General features: G+C 40.2%; 3 protein-coding genes across 3 annotated transcripts in view; 1 reads left to right on the top strand and 2 right to left on the bottom strand.

Moving 5' to 3' along the window:
* LOC116034155 (receptor-interacting serine/threonine-protein kinase 3-like) overlaps nucleotides 1-15,384 on the top strand; it is a 412,721-nt gene that overhangs the window by 165,290 nt on the left and 232,047 nt on the right. The window lies entirely within an intron of this gene.
* Nucleotides 1-15,384, bottom strand: part of LOC116054942 (NACHT, LRR and PYD domains-containing protein 5-like) — a 179,421-nt gene that overhangs the window by 114,233 nt on the left and 49,804 nt on the right. Inside the window, exons 5-8 of the mRNA XM_036001597.1 lie at nucleotides 12,591-12,698; nucleotides 11,923-12,033; nucleotides 11,604-11,711; nucleotides 10,949-11,059 (exon numbers count right to left, since the gene is read on the bottom strand). Coding sequence (XP_035857490.1) covers nucleotides 10,949-11,059; nucleotides 11,604-11,711; nucleotides 11,923-12,033; nucleotides 12,591-12,698 — 438 coding nt within the window. The remainder of the gene's footprint in view (nucleotides 1-10,948; nucleotides 11,060-11,603; nucleotides 11,712-11,922; nucleotides 12,034-12,590; nucleotides 12,699-15,384) is intronic.
* Nucleotides 1-15,384, bottom strand: part of LOC116054946 (zinc finger protein 239-like) — a 59,124-nt gene that overhangs the window by 23,791 nt on the left and 19,949 nt on the right. The window lies entirely within an intron of this gene.

Raw genomic sequence — 15,384 nt, 5'->3', positions numbered from 1 at the left:
GACGGTCATTTTTGTTTTGCAAGCGCCATATTTAGTTTCTGTAAGGGCTGAACCTTAAAAAAGTGATGAAGAAGTTAATGAAGACACTGAAGTTTTTTTGGAACATTTGACTGTAAACTTTTAAATGGTGTTTGATGAAGACGGGTGCCGAATTCATCAAGTTTTTGTCACAACCTTTTCTCGGTAAGCTAGCCTGTTCATCCTTATGTTAGTTAACAGCCTGAATCACTCATGTCGTATTTTAGTTGGATTTATGCTAAGAAATATCTCCGTACTTTTACTACGAGTGGTACATTTTAAGTTATCAAGTGAATGGAAAGATATTTAGTTTGAAATAAGCTTTCGCTTTTGTTTTGAAAGGTTAAACCTGATTCTAAGTCATGTTTTCATGTGTGAAATGCATATGAGGTGCTAATTTGAAGTATTTATTCCAATGCTTTATACTGAAACGAACTAATTATCTTTTGGTACAATTGTAAGCTTATTGCAGTTGTGAATTGAAGTACTTATTTGAATTCAAGGTATTCTATCTGATTACTTTGCATTGGTTAACTGAATGGTATTCACTACTTTTCAGCATGTAGAAGTATATGCAGTGCTGTAAATATTTACTTTTTTTGGCATTTGGCATTTCACATTGGAGATAATGTTGTACAACATGTGAACATGGGGGCATTTGATAGATGAATGTAAAAGCAACCTGCATAGGGAAAAGAGTTATGAAACTTAACAAAAGGTTATAACCTGGTTGTGAATGCAGGTCAAGTTTTTGGTTGGATCTGAAAAGTCCTGGAAGAAGATTCATCGATCTCCATAGATGGCGAGCCAACCCAGTTTGATTTCTATCATTGAATCCTGTCCATTGAAGGAGCCGGATACCCTATCTGCTTCGTGGTAGGATTGTACCAGTCACTCCACTGGTCATTACTCTTCGGATATCCACACACTGACTATCGACTTGACTTACTTGACTTTACACTTGAAGCGAGGATTGGAAAAGGAACTTTCAATTAAATACAAGAAAACACAATAAGTCAACTTAAAGGAAAATTTATTTTATTTTATTTTCAAAGGGCCCATTTTATTGTTTTACATGTGTAAATGTATTGCACCTGGTTCAATTATGCATTTGGTTACTAAAGTCTAAGTAACTTTAACCCTGGTGTGTTTCTGCTCATTGCACTTGAACTCCCCTCCTCACAAACCTAGAGTGAAGGTGTACTTACTCAGGAGTGGATTACACGGTAAAGCGCTAAAGTTTTTTTTGGTACACTTGAGACCTTGTACTGTTTTTTAACTTCAAGCCTTCCGAGATTTAAAATACTGGAGGAGGAACAGGTAATCATGCAACTGGAAAGAATCGTTCTTACGCTGAAAAGCCTTTCTGACACAAGGTGGACCTCCAGGAAGCAGGCCACAGAAGCAGTGATAAAGAGCTTCCCAGCAATTCTCAAAGCCCTGAGTCGTATCCAACACCACCACAACAGCACACCCAAGGCGGCCTCTGAAGCTGACGGCCTGCTGTCAAAACTCATTCATGTTCATGTTGGTGTGTTGGAACGATTTGTTGAAGAGGACATACATCCTGTCGAATTACCTTCAGAAAGTCAGTGGATGTCAACACTGCTGTGAATCTTATTGACAGTACTGTGGCTCAGATCTGAGAGTTACGCACAGAGGAGGCCTTTGACAGCATGGAGAACACAGCAAGAAGTATGGCCAGAGAAAGCGACGCAGCCACCGAGTTTGCGGAGCAGAGGATTCGCAAGAGAAAAAGGCATTTTGACGAGGACGCAGAGGATGACCAGATCGAGGACAGCAGACGCCGCTTCAAAGCGGAAATTTATTTTTACATTCTGGATGTTTTTGTGGGGCAGTTTGAAAGTCGATTTTCAGACTTCAAAAAAATGGCCAAACTGTTCGCAGTACTCTGCCCAAAGCGGTTTGAGCACCCTGATGCTGAGGAAAAAATGCTTGAGCTGGCCCGTTTCTACTCACAAGACATGCCCAAGCCAGAAGACGCAGTGGAGGAGTTTTGCTCTTTTTGTGCATTGTATTCTGAGTTAAACATGGATCTCACCACCGACGCCGTCCTGCCATTCCTCATTGCCAACGACATGGATAGAGCCTACCCACACCTGACCATTCTCCTCAGGATTTATAAAACCCTTCCCATCAGCAGCGCCAGTGCCGAACGAAGTTTCAGCCATCTGCGGCTTTAAGACATACTTGCGTTCGTGCATGGATGAGGCCAGGCTGTCAAATCTCACCTTGCTGTGTGTGGAGCGGGACATACTGTACATATCAACAAGGACAAAGTGGTTGGCAAATTTGCCACCATGAAGGAGAGGAGGATGAAGATTTAATAAGGGACCATGATATGTTTATAGTTTTGTTAGATGTATTTGTTCTTCAGGATCGTTAAGCAGACAACAAAATGCTAAGAAAAAAAATTGTCTAAGAATTTATATTTTAGTTATGAATAAGTCACTCAGAATGTTATAAATCAGTTTTACTCAAAGTTTTCATCCCAGTTGAGTTTTCATGTAGCACATTTTACCTACATATGGAGTTGTAAACAAACGTTGTGTTCAATACAGTATAATAGTGCCGCGTCAATGATATAGCGTGGCACTGATTGAGTGCACTTGGCCTGTTCAGCACAATCGCTGTCCATCGGCTGTTGCTGTCCGTGGTGCTGAAATATTTTTACTTGACTGACAAACTGCTTTCTTTGTTTGTTTGTCAATACAAACTTGTCACTTGTACACTTGTTTTATTTGACATATAGGCTTACTTGGCTCAACAAGTGACACATCATAACATATGCATTCATCAGATAATTTACCGTTTTTATTTAACGGTTTTAATTTTAAAACGACTTGGTAGCAGAGGGCCCCATGATGAAGCTCCGCCCCCACTGTACTGAGAGTCTAGTTCCGCCCCTGAGTGAAAACTAAACAGAAAGAAAAAGACAAGATACTTAGTCTCTTGTACAGCAAGTTGCTATAGCCTACTAAGCTATCTTAAACTATTCATATACAACACGTGAACAATGTGCTAACTGCCCATTCACACATTACAGGCTACATTAACATCAGAATAGTCTTACTAGCATACAACGTAAATTCACACATATTGCGCTAGCATTAACATTAGAATAGCATTGCTAGCATACAAACGCGACAGATAACATGAATTCAATGACGAATGAATCAACAAGGTTCACTGACTCTACAGCTATATAAAGAATGCAGGTTAAATAATGACAGAAAGAAGTACCAAACTTACAGCCAATGCTGTCGTGGGCGTGGGAAAAATCAATAGTCCAACTCGGAGATTCACCATGTTTCCTCTAGCTTACTTCTTCTTCTACTACTATTACTAGCTACGGAAATGTAAACACGTTACGTGCCATGAATTTCAAAATAAAGGTTCCCTGCAAACGATTCCTGAATGTATTTTACAATAGAATTAAGTTTAACACATCAAATTTTAGTTGAGTCTACATAACATGTCATAGCATGTTACTACTTTATGTACAACTGTTAATGTATCATACAGACTGAAACTCAAGTTCTAATAAATCAGAAAACAAATACACCCAAAAAATATATATACGTATATCTCCCCCGCCTCTGCCTGCTGTGCTGTGCTGTGTGTGTGTGTGTGTGCTTGTGGAGTTTAACTCTGAAAAGGCAGTTAACCACAGGTTCCCATTAATCTTATGATGGACATGTGTTGTGATATTTAAACAAACGATCAGTCAACAGCGAAATTAAAGCCTCTTATTTACGGGACCGGTCTAAAAGACCTCGGCTTACAGCGGGGTCTCAGAGCGTGACTGGCCGAGCGACGAGCTAGCAGCCCCGGCAGGCGCAAGCTGGCTGTCGCCTCACTTCATGGAGCTCCTCAACTCCGAAAACTTTAGAGCAAATTGTCAATTTGGCAAAGATTTTCGCAAGACTGCCTATATTCGAAATCTAAACCGTTCATTTCTCACCTAAAACGTTCTCAGAAGTGAATTTAGTGATGAATAAGATGGCGAAAATTGTTAAAATTGTCCCGTTTTTGGTCTGTCTGTGTACCAGAAACCCGACCATCATTGAATGCCGAAATGAATGTTGGGATACGGGTGCTGCGAAGTTCATACAAGTTACCAACCAATGCATCCTAAAATGGGCGTGTCAAGAACATTCCCGGGAATCTTAACTGTTCTTGGTGAAATGCGAACTTGTGTATTGGGACAGTACTTTGGCAACACAAGATGACGTTTCACAGGGACACAAGAACACAAGTCAATAGAAGAACACAGATTGAGAAACGCCCCATGTTTCCTCTAGCTTACTTCTTCTTCTACTACTATTACTAGCTACGGAAATGTAAACACGTTACGTGCCATGAATTTCAAAATAAAGGTTCCCTGCAAACTATTCCTGAATGTATTTTACAATAGAATTAAGTTTAACACATCAAATTAATTTATATCAAACATTCTGAATAAACCAAGTTCTCAATATAGAGGACAGCACACAGACAGAGGGTGAATACAGGTATATGCAGACAGACAGTATGAGAAAAATTTTAACATTAATTGGGCATTCATACCAAAAACAGGTGCTTTCAAGCGCAGTTAAACGCAGCTTAATTTCACAGAGAGAGAGAAAGAAAAGATCCGAGCGAGACATAGCGAGTGGTTTGTTATTGAAAGAAACAGTCAGCTGTTCCACAAACTCCCGGGCAGTTCAGAGCGTGTTTTTGGTGCTTTACAACTTTCTTGTGGTAGAGATAGAGGCAGTGATGTTTCCTGTTTCCTGTACGGGACTCTCACACCGCCTCAAACCACACTGACAAGTCTGATCTCTGGATACATGATTGGCCAGTGTGAGTTAAGTAGCTCCACAATGGAAGCACCGTGCTATTGTTTCTTGATTTTTTTTTTTATAGTTACTTATGTCTATTAGGCGTGCAAGATATATCGACTCAATATCGTTATTGCAATACCCTAAAAGTGTTGCAATAAGTATGCAATATTTTGTTTATATTGTGGAGCGCTGCGTCCCGTCCGTTGGCTGTGTGGCTTAGTTGTGTTTGATGTAGAGCTCGCTTGAAACGCTATAATGATCATGTTTCATTGGCCAGTTACCATTCCACTTGCACACGTTGGTGCACATCAGCGCACGGGTCCACTACGTGACAAACCCTATGGAGCGTACCACGTGACGTGTTTGCATATTTCGACAGAGTGACAGTGTAAGTGAAGAAATAGAGACAACAAGACAGAACGAAGCAAAGAAGAGAAAGAAAAGTTGTGTTCTGTTCTCTTTATATATTTTATACTGTACAATCAATAAAACATGTCCTGTTCTGTAGACATGGTCCTTATTTATTTTATACTGTCCAACCAGTAGAACATGTCCTGTTCTGTAGACATGGTCCTTATTTATTTATTCATGTTGGACCAGTCCAATATGAAATAAACCTTGTGTTGTAAGAAAACTTGTTTAATTTGTTTTAATCTATTTTGATGCGTTTTCACAATATCATATTTTGTCAATATCGTGCAACCCTAATGTCTATATAATAACATCCACTGGTAAAGGGAGATTTAGCCAATTCACCATCAATTGCTAAGCACTCTTATACTCTGTTGCTTTGCTTTGTTGTATATGTTTCTGCTTCTGTGTTGTGTCTTGTCTTATGTTAAGTTCTGCATTGTGATTTGTTTTGTTGTATTCTGTTTCTGTAATGTTTTGTTTTGCTTGTGTTTTCCTTTTTGTTTCTTTGCATTTTAAAAAGCCTTTTTTAACATCGAGGGCAGGGGACTACAGATGAAAAATAGCCTTTTGGCTAATTCTGGCTTTTTTAACCCATGGGAAATCATGTGTTTTATTAATTCGCACTGTCCCCTTTCATAAAATAAACTGAACTGGAGCAATCAGCATCGTGTTCAGTAAAACATTGAAATAGTAAGTAACCTCATCTAATATGAAACTTCCAGCACCAGGAAGGTGTTAAACTAGTGAAACACACAGCTGGGTTATCATAGAGCAAACTTAAAACACACTCACACTTCCTCAGACCAGGTCTCAGTCTCTGCGGTCCACCATGGTCCACCCTGCAGGAAGAAACAAAGACACAATCAACTTCATACTCCAGGGCTGTGGATAATTGCATAATTTAACCATCATAGTCAGGGCCAGCCCTGTACATCTGGGGCCATTTGTTGTATTTGTCGGTCAAATCCGAAGCAGCGTCAGCGGGTTTCGCTGTATGTAGGTCACCAATTTTGCTACTTTTAGATTTAACCAAACATCATGATCCTTGCTTGTCGCTCTATCAGCAACACCAAACATTTAATTACCAACATTTATAGGGTTGCCATGTCAGTCAGAATCAGGTAATGTTAGCTATGTCACGGTCCGGCTCTATGTTCAGACCAAAGTTTGGGGGCCTCCTAGTGGCCATGGGGCCCTAACCAGCCACTTAGTTTGTGTATAGGGAGGGCCGGCTCTAATCATAGTGAGAAATACAGTTTTCAAAGAGACGGAGTGTGACTAGGTCAACTCTACAGCTCTCACTACAGCTTGTTCAAGTCATAATCAGGACAATGCTGCTAAAGCTGTTGCAGTGTGGTTACACTTACTCTGAGACAAGCTAAATATGTTTGGCTTATTTTTCCAAATTAAATTAATTATTTTGTTAGGGAGAAAGTAAGCTACCGAAAAAAGGTACCGTTGGGTACTGGTACCAAATTTCAGCTACCTATATCGGAACAAGTACTTAATTTGAATGTACGTTGCTTAAAGTGATAAGTGAGTTGATTAAATCTTATTTTGTTAATGCCAATTGAATTGTTCCAGACATCTGACCTTCAATAAAAATCATATACACCTTTACTCAGATCCTCCATTAAACATGAACCAGAGTCCCTTAGTACATGTCTGTCCGTCCATACCTGAGAGTGTCCAGTCTCCAGTTTGGATCCTTAAGTCCATCTGATAGCAGCTTCACTCCTGAGTTTCCTGGATGATTGTAGCTCAGGTCCAGCTCTCTCAGATGGGAGGGGTTAGAGCTCAGAGCGGAGGCCAGAGAAGTACAGCCTTCCTCTGAGATCAGACAGCCTGAGAGACTAAACATACACACACACATGCAAGCACGCGTGCATACACACACACACACACACACACACACACACACACACACACATATGCAAGCACACACATGCATGCGCGCGCACACACACACACACACACGTCATGTTAGACATTCACATTTGTCCACTGTTGTCCCCAACTAAGGATTTACTTAAGAAAAAAGCACGTGGTGGTATACTTTAAACCACCGGCGCCCATGGAAGGGAATTAACTTTATGGAGAGGAGGAAGAGTTATGACCAAAAAAGTCATAAAAAACATAACCAGGCACTCAAGAATGGTTACAAAAAATACAAGAATTGTTGTTGTTGAAAATTGTTACTTAGATCCTAACTGAACACCAACCTGAGAGTTTCCAGTCTGCAGTGTGGGCTCCTCAGTCCAGGAGACATCAGCTTCACTCCTGAATCCTGCAGGTCATTGTTACTCAGGTCCAGCTCTCTCAGACTAGAGGACTGGGAGCTGAGAACTGAGGACAGAGCTTCACAGCTTCTCTCTGACAAGTTACAAGCACTTAACCTGAAGAGAAATCAGCAATAAAAAAATAAAAATGATTACACAAATTTGTAATAAAAAAATAATAAAATAAAAAGTTAATTTAATCTAGATAGTTCTGTGCAGGTACATAGCTTTGTTGGAGGCTTTGACCACTGGCAGAAGCCTCAGAAGAGCCTCCTCTGAAGCAGAGTATTTCTTTAGGTCAAACACGTCCAGATCTTTTTCTGATGAAAGTAAGATGAAGACCAAAGCTGACCACTGAGCAGGAGACAGTTTATCTGTGGAGAGACTTCCTGAACTCAGGGACTGTTGGATGTCCTCCACCAGAGAATGATCATTCAGTTCATTCAGACAGTGGAACAGATTGATGCTTCTCTCTGCAGACAGATCCTCACTGATCTTCGTCTTGATGTACTCAACTGTTTCCTGATTGGTCTGTGAGCTACTTACTGTCTGTGTCATCAGACCTTGTAGGAGAGTCTGATTGGTCTCTAGTGAAAGACCCAGGAGGAAGCGGAGGAACAAGTCCAGGTGTCCATTTGGACTCTGTAAGGCCTTGTCCACAGCACTCTGGTAGATCTGTGAAGATCCATCTTCTCTGGTTTCAGTCTTCTGGGATGTTGATTGTTCTTCTGCCAGCAGGTTGACTCCAGAGTTGATGAATGTCAAATGGACTTGAAGAGCAGCCAGGAACTCCTGAACACTCAGATGGACGAAGCAGAACACCTTGTCCTGGTACAGTCCACTCTCCTCTTTAAAGATCTGTGTGAGCACTCCTGAGTACACTGAGGCTTCTCTGATATCGATGTCACACTCTGTTAGGTCTGATTCATAGAAGATCAGGTTGCCTTTCTGCAGCTGCTCAAAAGCCAGTTTTCCCAGAGACTCAATCATCTTCCTGGTCTCTGGACTCCAGTGTTGATCTATCTCAGATTTTCCATGATATTTGACGTTCTTCAGTTTGGACTGAACCACCAGGAAGTGGATGTACATCTCAGTCAGGGTCTTGGGCAGCTCTCCTCCCCCTCTGGTCTTCAACACCTTCTCCAGAACTCTAGCAGTGATCCAGCAGAAGACTGGGATGTGGCACATGATGTGAAGACTTCGAGATTTCCTAATGTAGGAGTAGATTTGGCTGGCCTGATCCTCATCTGTGAATCTCTTCCTGAAGTACTCCTTCTTCTGTGGGTCAGTGAACCCTCTGATCTCTGTCACTATGTCAACAAACTCAGGAGGGATCTGATTGGCTGCTGCAGGTCGTGTACTTATCCAGAGGTGAGCTGAGGGAAGTAGTTTCCCCCTGATGAGGTTTGTCAGCAGCACACCCACTGAGGTGGACTCTGTAACATCAGTCAGGATCTCAGTGTTGTGGAAGTCCAGAGGAAGTCGGCACTCATCCAGGCCATCAAAGATGAACACAACCTGGAACTCTTCAAAGCTGCAGATTCCTGCTTCTTTGGTTTCACTGAAGAAGTGATCAACAAGTTCCACCAAGCTGTACTTTTTCTCTTTCAGCACATTCAGCTCTCTGAAAGTGAATGGAAATGTGAACTGGATGTCCTGGTTGGCCTTGCCTTCAGCCCAGTCCAGAGTGAACTTCTGTGTTAAGACTGTTTTCCCGATGCCAGCCACTCCCTTTGTCATCACGGTTCTGATTGGTTCATCTCTTCCAGGTGGGGTTTTAAAGATGTCTTCACATTTGATTATTGTTTCTGGTCTGTCTGATTTCCTAGATGCTATTTCAATCTGTCTGACCTCATGTTCTTCATTGACCTTTAAAGTCCCTCCATCTGTGAGGTAGATCTCTGTGAACATCTGATTTAGAACGGTTGGGTTTCCTGCTTTAGCAATCCCCTCAAACACACACTGAAACTTCTTCTCCAGGTTGGACTTGAATTTGGGGCGGGATACTGCAACACGGGTTCCTAAACAAACACCAAATTACATCAGAGAAGCTAAACCTTTAAGGCTGAATCAGTTTTAAGAAAAACAGCCTTGGATATGATTCAGATGTGTGCAGTATAGTATATATATAGTTTTTCCCATTTTGACTACATTTCCTCTTTCCATCATGTTAAATCTTAAATCATCTGACTGTTCTGCAGACAGTCAGCCAGCACCTCCTGCTCCATTCTCCTCAGGAAGTGCAGTGTAATCTTCAGAAATGCATCTCTGCTGCTCCTACTCTGCTCTCCATCCTCACCGTCCAACACATCCTCAGCCTTCTTCTGACTCTCTAAGAATTCTGGGTAATCTGGATTCAGAAACTTCTGGATCTTCTTCAGCTCGGTCTTCACAAAGGTGACAATGTTCTCCTCCAGCAGCTGAAACAGAACAATAAACTGAACATTTAATGTAAAGAACTAGGGGTGTGACATGACACTCAGCTCACAAGACGAGACCCAAGATTAAGTTCACGAGAACGAGATTTTAACAAAATCACAAACAAAAAGTGAATTGGTCCTCGGTAGTACCAACATAATTCTGCGCTTGTATACTGATATCACGAGAAAACTTTTAACCTCAACTAGAAATATGGTAACGTTTTAATCTTGCGCACACCTCTATAAAGAACACAACATATGATTAATCAGGCTGAAGCTATACTGGTCTGAACAGTGCAGCATGGAGACTGTTGGGATCTGAATGGTAGTTTAGCATTTAATCTGTAGTTATTAGTGAAACCTGTGTTTATACATGTACACACCATAAATATGGAGTCCAAGTCTGTTTGATGCAGCTGGGCAGACTGACCATCGAGGCACTCTGAACTCTCCTGTTGAACTCTGGAGAAAACATCAAGTTTACTGACATTCAAGTACTGAAATCTGCACACAGCTTGCAAAAGGTGTTCTGATATGGTATCAGGTATGTATTCAATCAGAATGTCATCGGCTGCTCATCTATCAGATTTTAGTGGACTCATGATCAAACTCGAATCCTTACTGCTTCTTCCTTTTCAGCTAACAACTACAAAAATCAATTATAACTTCTGGTTTCAGTTGTTTTTTATGTAGCCCCAAAAGGGTCACTGTGAGTTTTTAAAATCTGATTTGTAAATCAATGACTGTCCCACTGCTGGTGTGCAACGATAACCTCAGAACTCAGAACACATGGCTCTCCACTGTGCATCAGTAAATTAGCTGTTATTAATTAAAATATCAGTATCTTGCTGGATGTTCTGGTCCTGGTATCACTATGCAGCAGATCAAAACCACATTTTGTGACATCGTCCACCTCGAATATGAAGCTCTGACAGTCAGATAATAGCAAAGTTCATTTTCAAATTCTTACCTTCCATCAGCAGCTTGTCCAAATTTAAGGTGAATAGGATGACCCATAGACCAGTCACTCTTCATGGACACACAGCTAGGTTCAGGTCCTGGTTCAGGTCTTTGCTGCAGACTAATGAAAAGTAGTTTATGATGAAAATAGTAGTTGTAACTAGTAATTAATTTGCCCTGTTTTATTATTATATCAATAATGATATATGTCTTATTTTGAAAATTGAGTGAATTGAATGAATACTATAAATGGATCTGTCTCAGAGTAGATCATGTTGTGAACATGTGAACTTTTCTTAGTGCTGCACTCTGAAGCAGAAGCTCACGTCACTTTGACTCAACATGAGTCTGATGACTTTAGACTCAACTTCACAAAATCAAAAAAATAATGACTTGTGATTTCACCTGGACTTGATAAACCCAAAGATTTATTATGATCTTTTACATTTTATGTTGTTGCAATGAATCAACTCTTCATGTTCCTGAAAACAGATGGACTTTCAGTCGTTGTAAGAAAGGTGTTTGGCAGTTCAGAGCTGGCTGGTGGTTCTGGTCCTGGTATCACTTGGCATCAGATCAAAAGCACATTATGTGGCATCGCCGAACCTCGACTATGTAGCTCTGAGAGAATCAGATAATAACAAAGTTCATTTTTAAATTCTTACCTTTCATCAACAGCTTGTCCATCTTTAAATTTAATAGGACAATCCATGGACCAGTCACTCTTCATGGACACACAGCTGGGTTCAGGTCCTGGTTTCTGTTGCTGCATCCTGATACAAACAAAGACAGTGGATGAGTAACTTTTGTGTGTTCATCAAAAAGTAAATTAGCTGTTATTAATTAAAATATCAGTATCTTGCTGGATGTTCTGGTCCTGGTATCACTATGCAGCAGATCAAAACCACATTTTGTGGCATCGTCCACCTCGACTATAAAGCTCTGACAGTCAGATAATAACAAAGTTCACTTTTAAATTCTTACCTTCCATCAGCAGCTTGTCCATCTTTAAAGTTAATAGGACGATCCATAGACCAGTCACTCTTCATGGACACACAGCTGGGTTCAGGTCCTGGTCCAGGTCTTTGCTGCAGACTAATGAAAAGTATTTTAAGATGAAAATAATACTTTTAACTAGTTCCATTAATTAATTTGCCCTGTTTTATCATTATATCAATAATGATATATAAGTCTTATATTGAGGATTGAGTGTCAGGATGAATACTATAAATGGATCTGTCTCAGAGTAGATCATGTTGTGAACATGTGAACTTTTCTTAGTGCTGCACTCTGAAGCAGAAGCTCACGTCACTTTGACTCAACATGAGTCTGATGACTTTAGACTCAACTTCACAAAATAAAAAACTTAACAACAATGACTTGTGACTTCACTTGGACTTGATAAACCCAAAGATTTATTATGATCTTTTAAATGTTTTGTTGTTGCAATGAATCAACTCTTCATGTTCCTGAAAACAGATGGACTTTCAGTCGTTGTAAGAAAAGTGTTTGGCAGTTCAGAGCTGGCTGGTGGTTCTGGTCCTGGTATCACTGGGCAGCAGATCAAAACCACATTATATGGCATCGCCGAACCTCGACTATGAAGCTCTAAGAGAGTCTGATAATAACAAAGTTCACTTTTAAATTCTTACCTTTCATCAACAGCTTGTCCCTCTTTAAATTTAATAGGACAACCCATAGACTGGTCACTCTTGATGGAAACACAGCTGGGTTCAGGTCCTGGTTTCTGCTGCTGCATCCTGATACAAACAAAGACATTGGATCAGTAACTATTCACCAAAATGTAATCTGGTAAAAGATGCTGTCTCATCTCAGTTGATAATCAGTCGTTGGCTCTTTTCTGACTAATAAAGTATATAGTTAATATTATATATATATATATATATATATATATATATATATATATATATATATATATATATATATATATTTAGTGTGAATCATGATGGAGGAGTGATGTGAGTGCTGAGCTCTAACATGGAGAAGAGTCCATCATCATCATCTCACCTCTGAGCTTTGGTCTGGCTGTCATGGTCCCCACACAGAGTGGTTTTAGAGGGAGGGGCTCCCTCCTCTCTGTCCTCACACTGACTCATAGCAGAGTCCTCACCTGCTGGGAGAGATGACCTCTGTCACTATAACAAGCTTTTCATCACAGGACACATTAGTCTCTCATTCCTCTCTAACATGTCACAGATACTGTAGAAAACAGTGACTCAGCTGCTCTTTCCTTCAGGCACACGCAAACCAAGTCTGTCTCAGTAGTTGGAAGATGGCTGTGGTTTGAATACAATGCATGATGCCCAGGTGGATCTAAGTAGTCTGACAAGTTCTGACACATCCTTCATTTTTCACTGTTGATTTAAGCTGTCACACATCAGATGATGGAGTTCTACTATCTGTCCACTAGATGGAGCTAACTGACCATCTAATGAGCTAAAGATCAGCAACATCAACTCTCTGCTGCTCATGACTGTAAAAAAAAATAATAGGCTGTTACATAATATCTATGGCTGAGGGGAAGTGGAACTAATGACTTTAGCTGATAATACTTGTATATTTTTAACTCAGTAGGCCTAATATCTTCAAAGTAGAACTTTAACTTGTACTAACGCAGTAGGCTTTGACAGATCACGTGATCGGATCTGGACATCCCTAGTTTTTTACAAAGTAATGGAGGTGGATAGCCTAGAAAGCTAGACGCACCCTTGGCTTGCGAGCTGGAAAAACCAAACTCTGGTTAGGCCAATCACATCGTGTATAGAGTTGGTGGGCGGGGCTTATGGCTGCTGCTGCTGGGACCAGCGGTCTTCTGGAAGACTTGGAGTTAAGCTTTTCTTTGAGAAAAGAACAAAGAACGGCAATGAAGTCATTCTTAAAAAAGGAAGATGTGTTCGGAGTTTTGCCGACTGGATAAAGCAAAAGTTGAATCTATCAACTAGCTCCTTCTTCGTTGCTCTGCTTGATTGTAGCGCTATCCTATTACATGCAGAGTGAATTTGAAAGACAACCGTTTATCCCGCCCCTCAGATTGAACCCTGCCAATGGCGAGTTCCCAGACCCAACATCTGGATGTGGGTCTGGATTGTCAGGCTAGGAGGTGGAAGCAAAGGGAACACCTCAGTCATTAGTATTTCTAGATAATGTAGGTTCATGGCAAGAGAAGACATCTAATTTATTAATAAAAAAAACTTCAGAACTATTACGTACCTTTAATTTGTGTGTATGTATACACATACATATATATATATATATATATATATATATATATATATATATATATATATATATATATATATACATATATGTAATATATTGGGGCTTCGTAAACTACAGAGTTTGGTCTAGACCTACTCTATCTGTAAAGTGTCTCGAGATAACTCTTGTTATGATTTGATACTATAAATAAAATTGAATTGAATTGAATATATATATATATATATATAAAAGAGGATTTTTTTAACTTTAGGGAACAAACAGAGCTACTTCACGTTCTGGGTCACCATGGTAACCTTCAGGAAGTGAAGTCACGTCTGATTTGACCCCAAACCTCCATCTTTTTATCAACTTAACTCAGTAGTTTTGGTGTCTAAACCTAACCAAACTGGAACCTCTTCACAACGTTAACCACGTCTTTAAAACAGCGACCGTTACCTTCTCTGGTTTAGATATGAGGACGGAAAACTCTCCTGTAGGTCAGATTGGGGGGGGGGCTTTTAATCTCTGCAGCAGCTACAAGAGTTACACAGATCGTGACATGACTTTACCATTTGAGATATTAAAGTAAATACAACACTCCTACACATTGCACTGGCACACACACACACACACACACACACACACACACACACACACACACACACACACACGTGCTTTTATTTACAGTTTACAGCTCAGATGGTATTCATAGTTACTTTTTTCCTCTTTTGTGCCTGGTTTTTGGTTTGTTTTTCATTTTCTATTTTAACATCCTGATTTTTATTTTCACATTCCATCCATTAAAGTCCATGTAAAGCAGCATGTAACTGCCTTTAACAGCATATCTGACTGAGAGGCTGCAGAGAACTACAGTAGAAACACTATATTATTCCAGTATCTTAGAAAGAGAATTAAATTCAGAGCATTTTTACATAGTGTTGTCTCCGTCTCAGACATAAAGAACTGGATTTTATTTCAAACCACAGCTGCGGGGATATAACCTAATTGCCCGTGCATTTCCTTATTTATTTGCATTTTGACATCATTGCTAATGTCAGCTCTGACATTCACCACACACCGTGGTACCGCTCCCTCACTTTTGGATGAGAGAGGTAGAGATGTGAGCGTATGGCTTCTATTAGTGTCTTCAGTGGTTCCCAAAGCCCAAGATGACATCCTTAAAATGTCTTGTAGAAAATATTCACATTTAAGATGCTGCTATCAGAG

Source organism: Sander lucioperca, chromosome 5 (genome assembly GCF_008315115.2).
Source record: "Sander lucioperca isolate FBNREF2018 chromosome 5, SLUC_FBN_1.2, whole genome shotgun sequence".
In the NCBI taxonomy this organism is placed as follows: domain Eukaryota; kingdom Metazoa; phylum Chordata; class Actinopteri; order Perciformes; family Percidae; genus Sander; species Sander lucioperca.
This window is presented reverse-complemented; position numbering and strand designations above follow the sequence as displayed.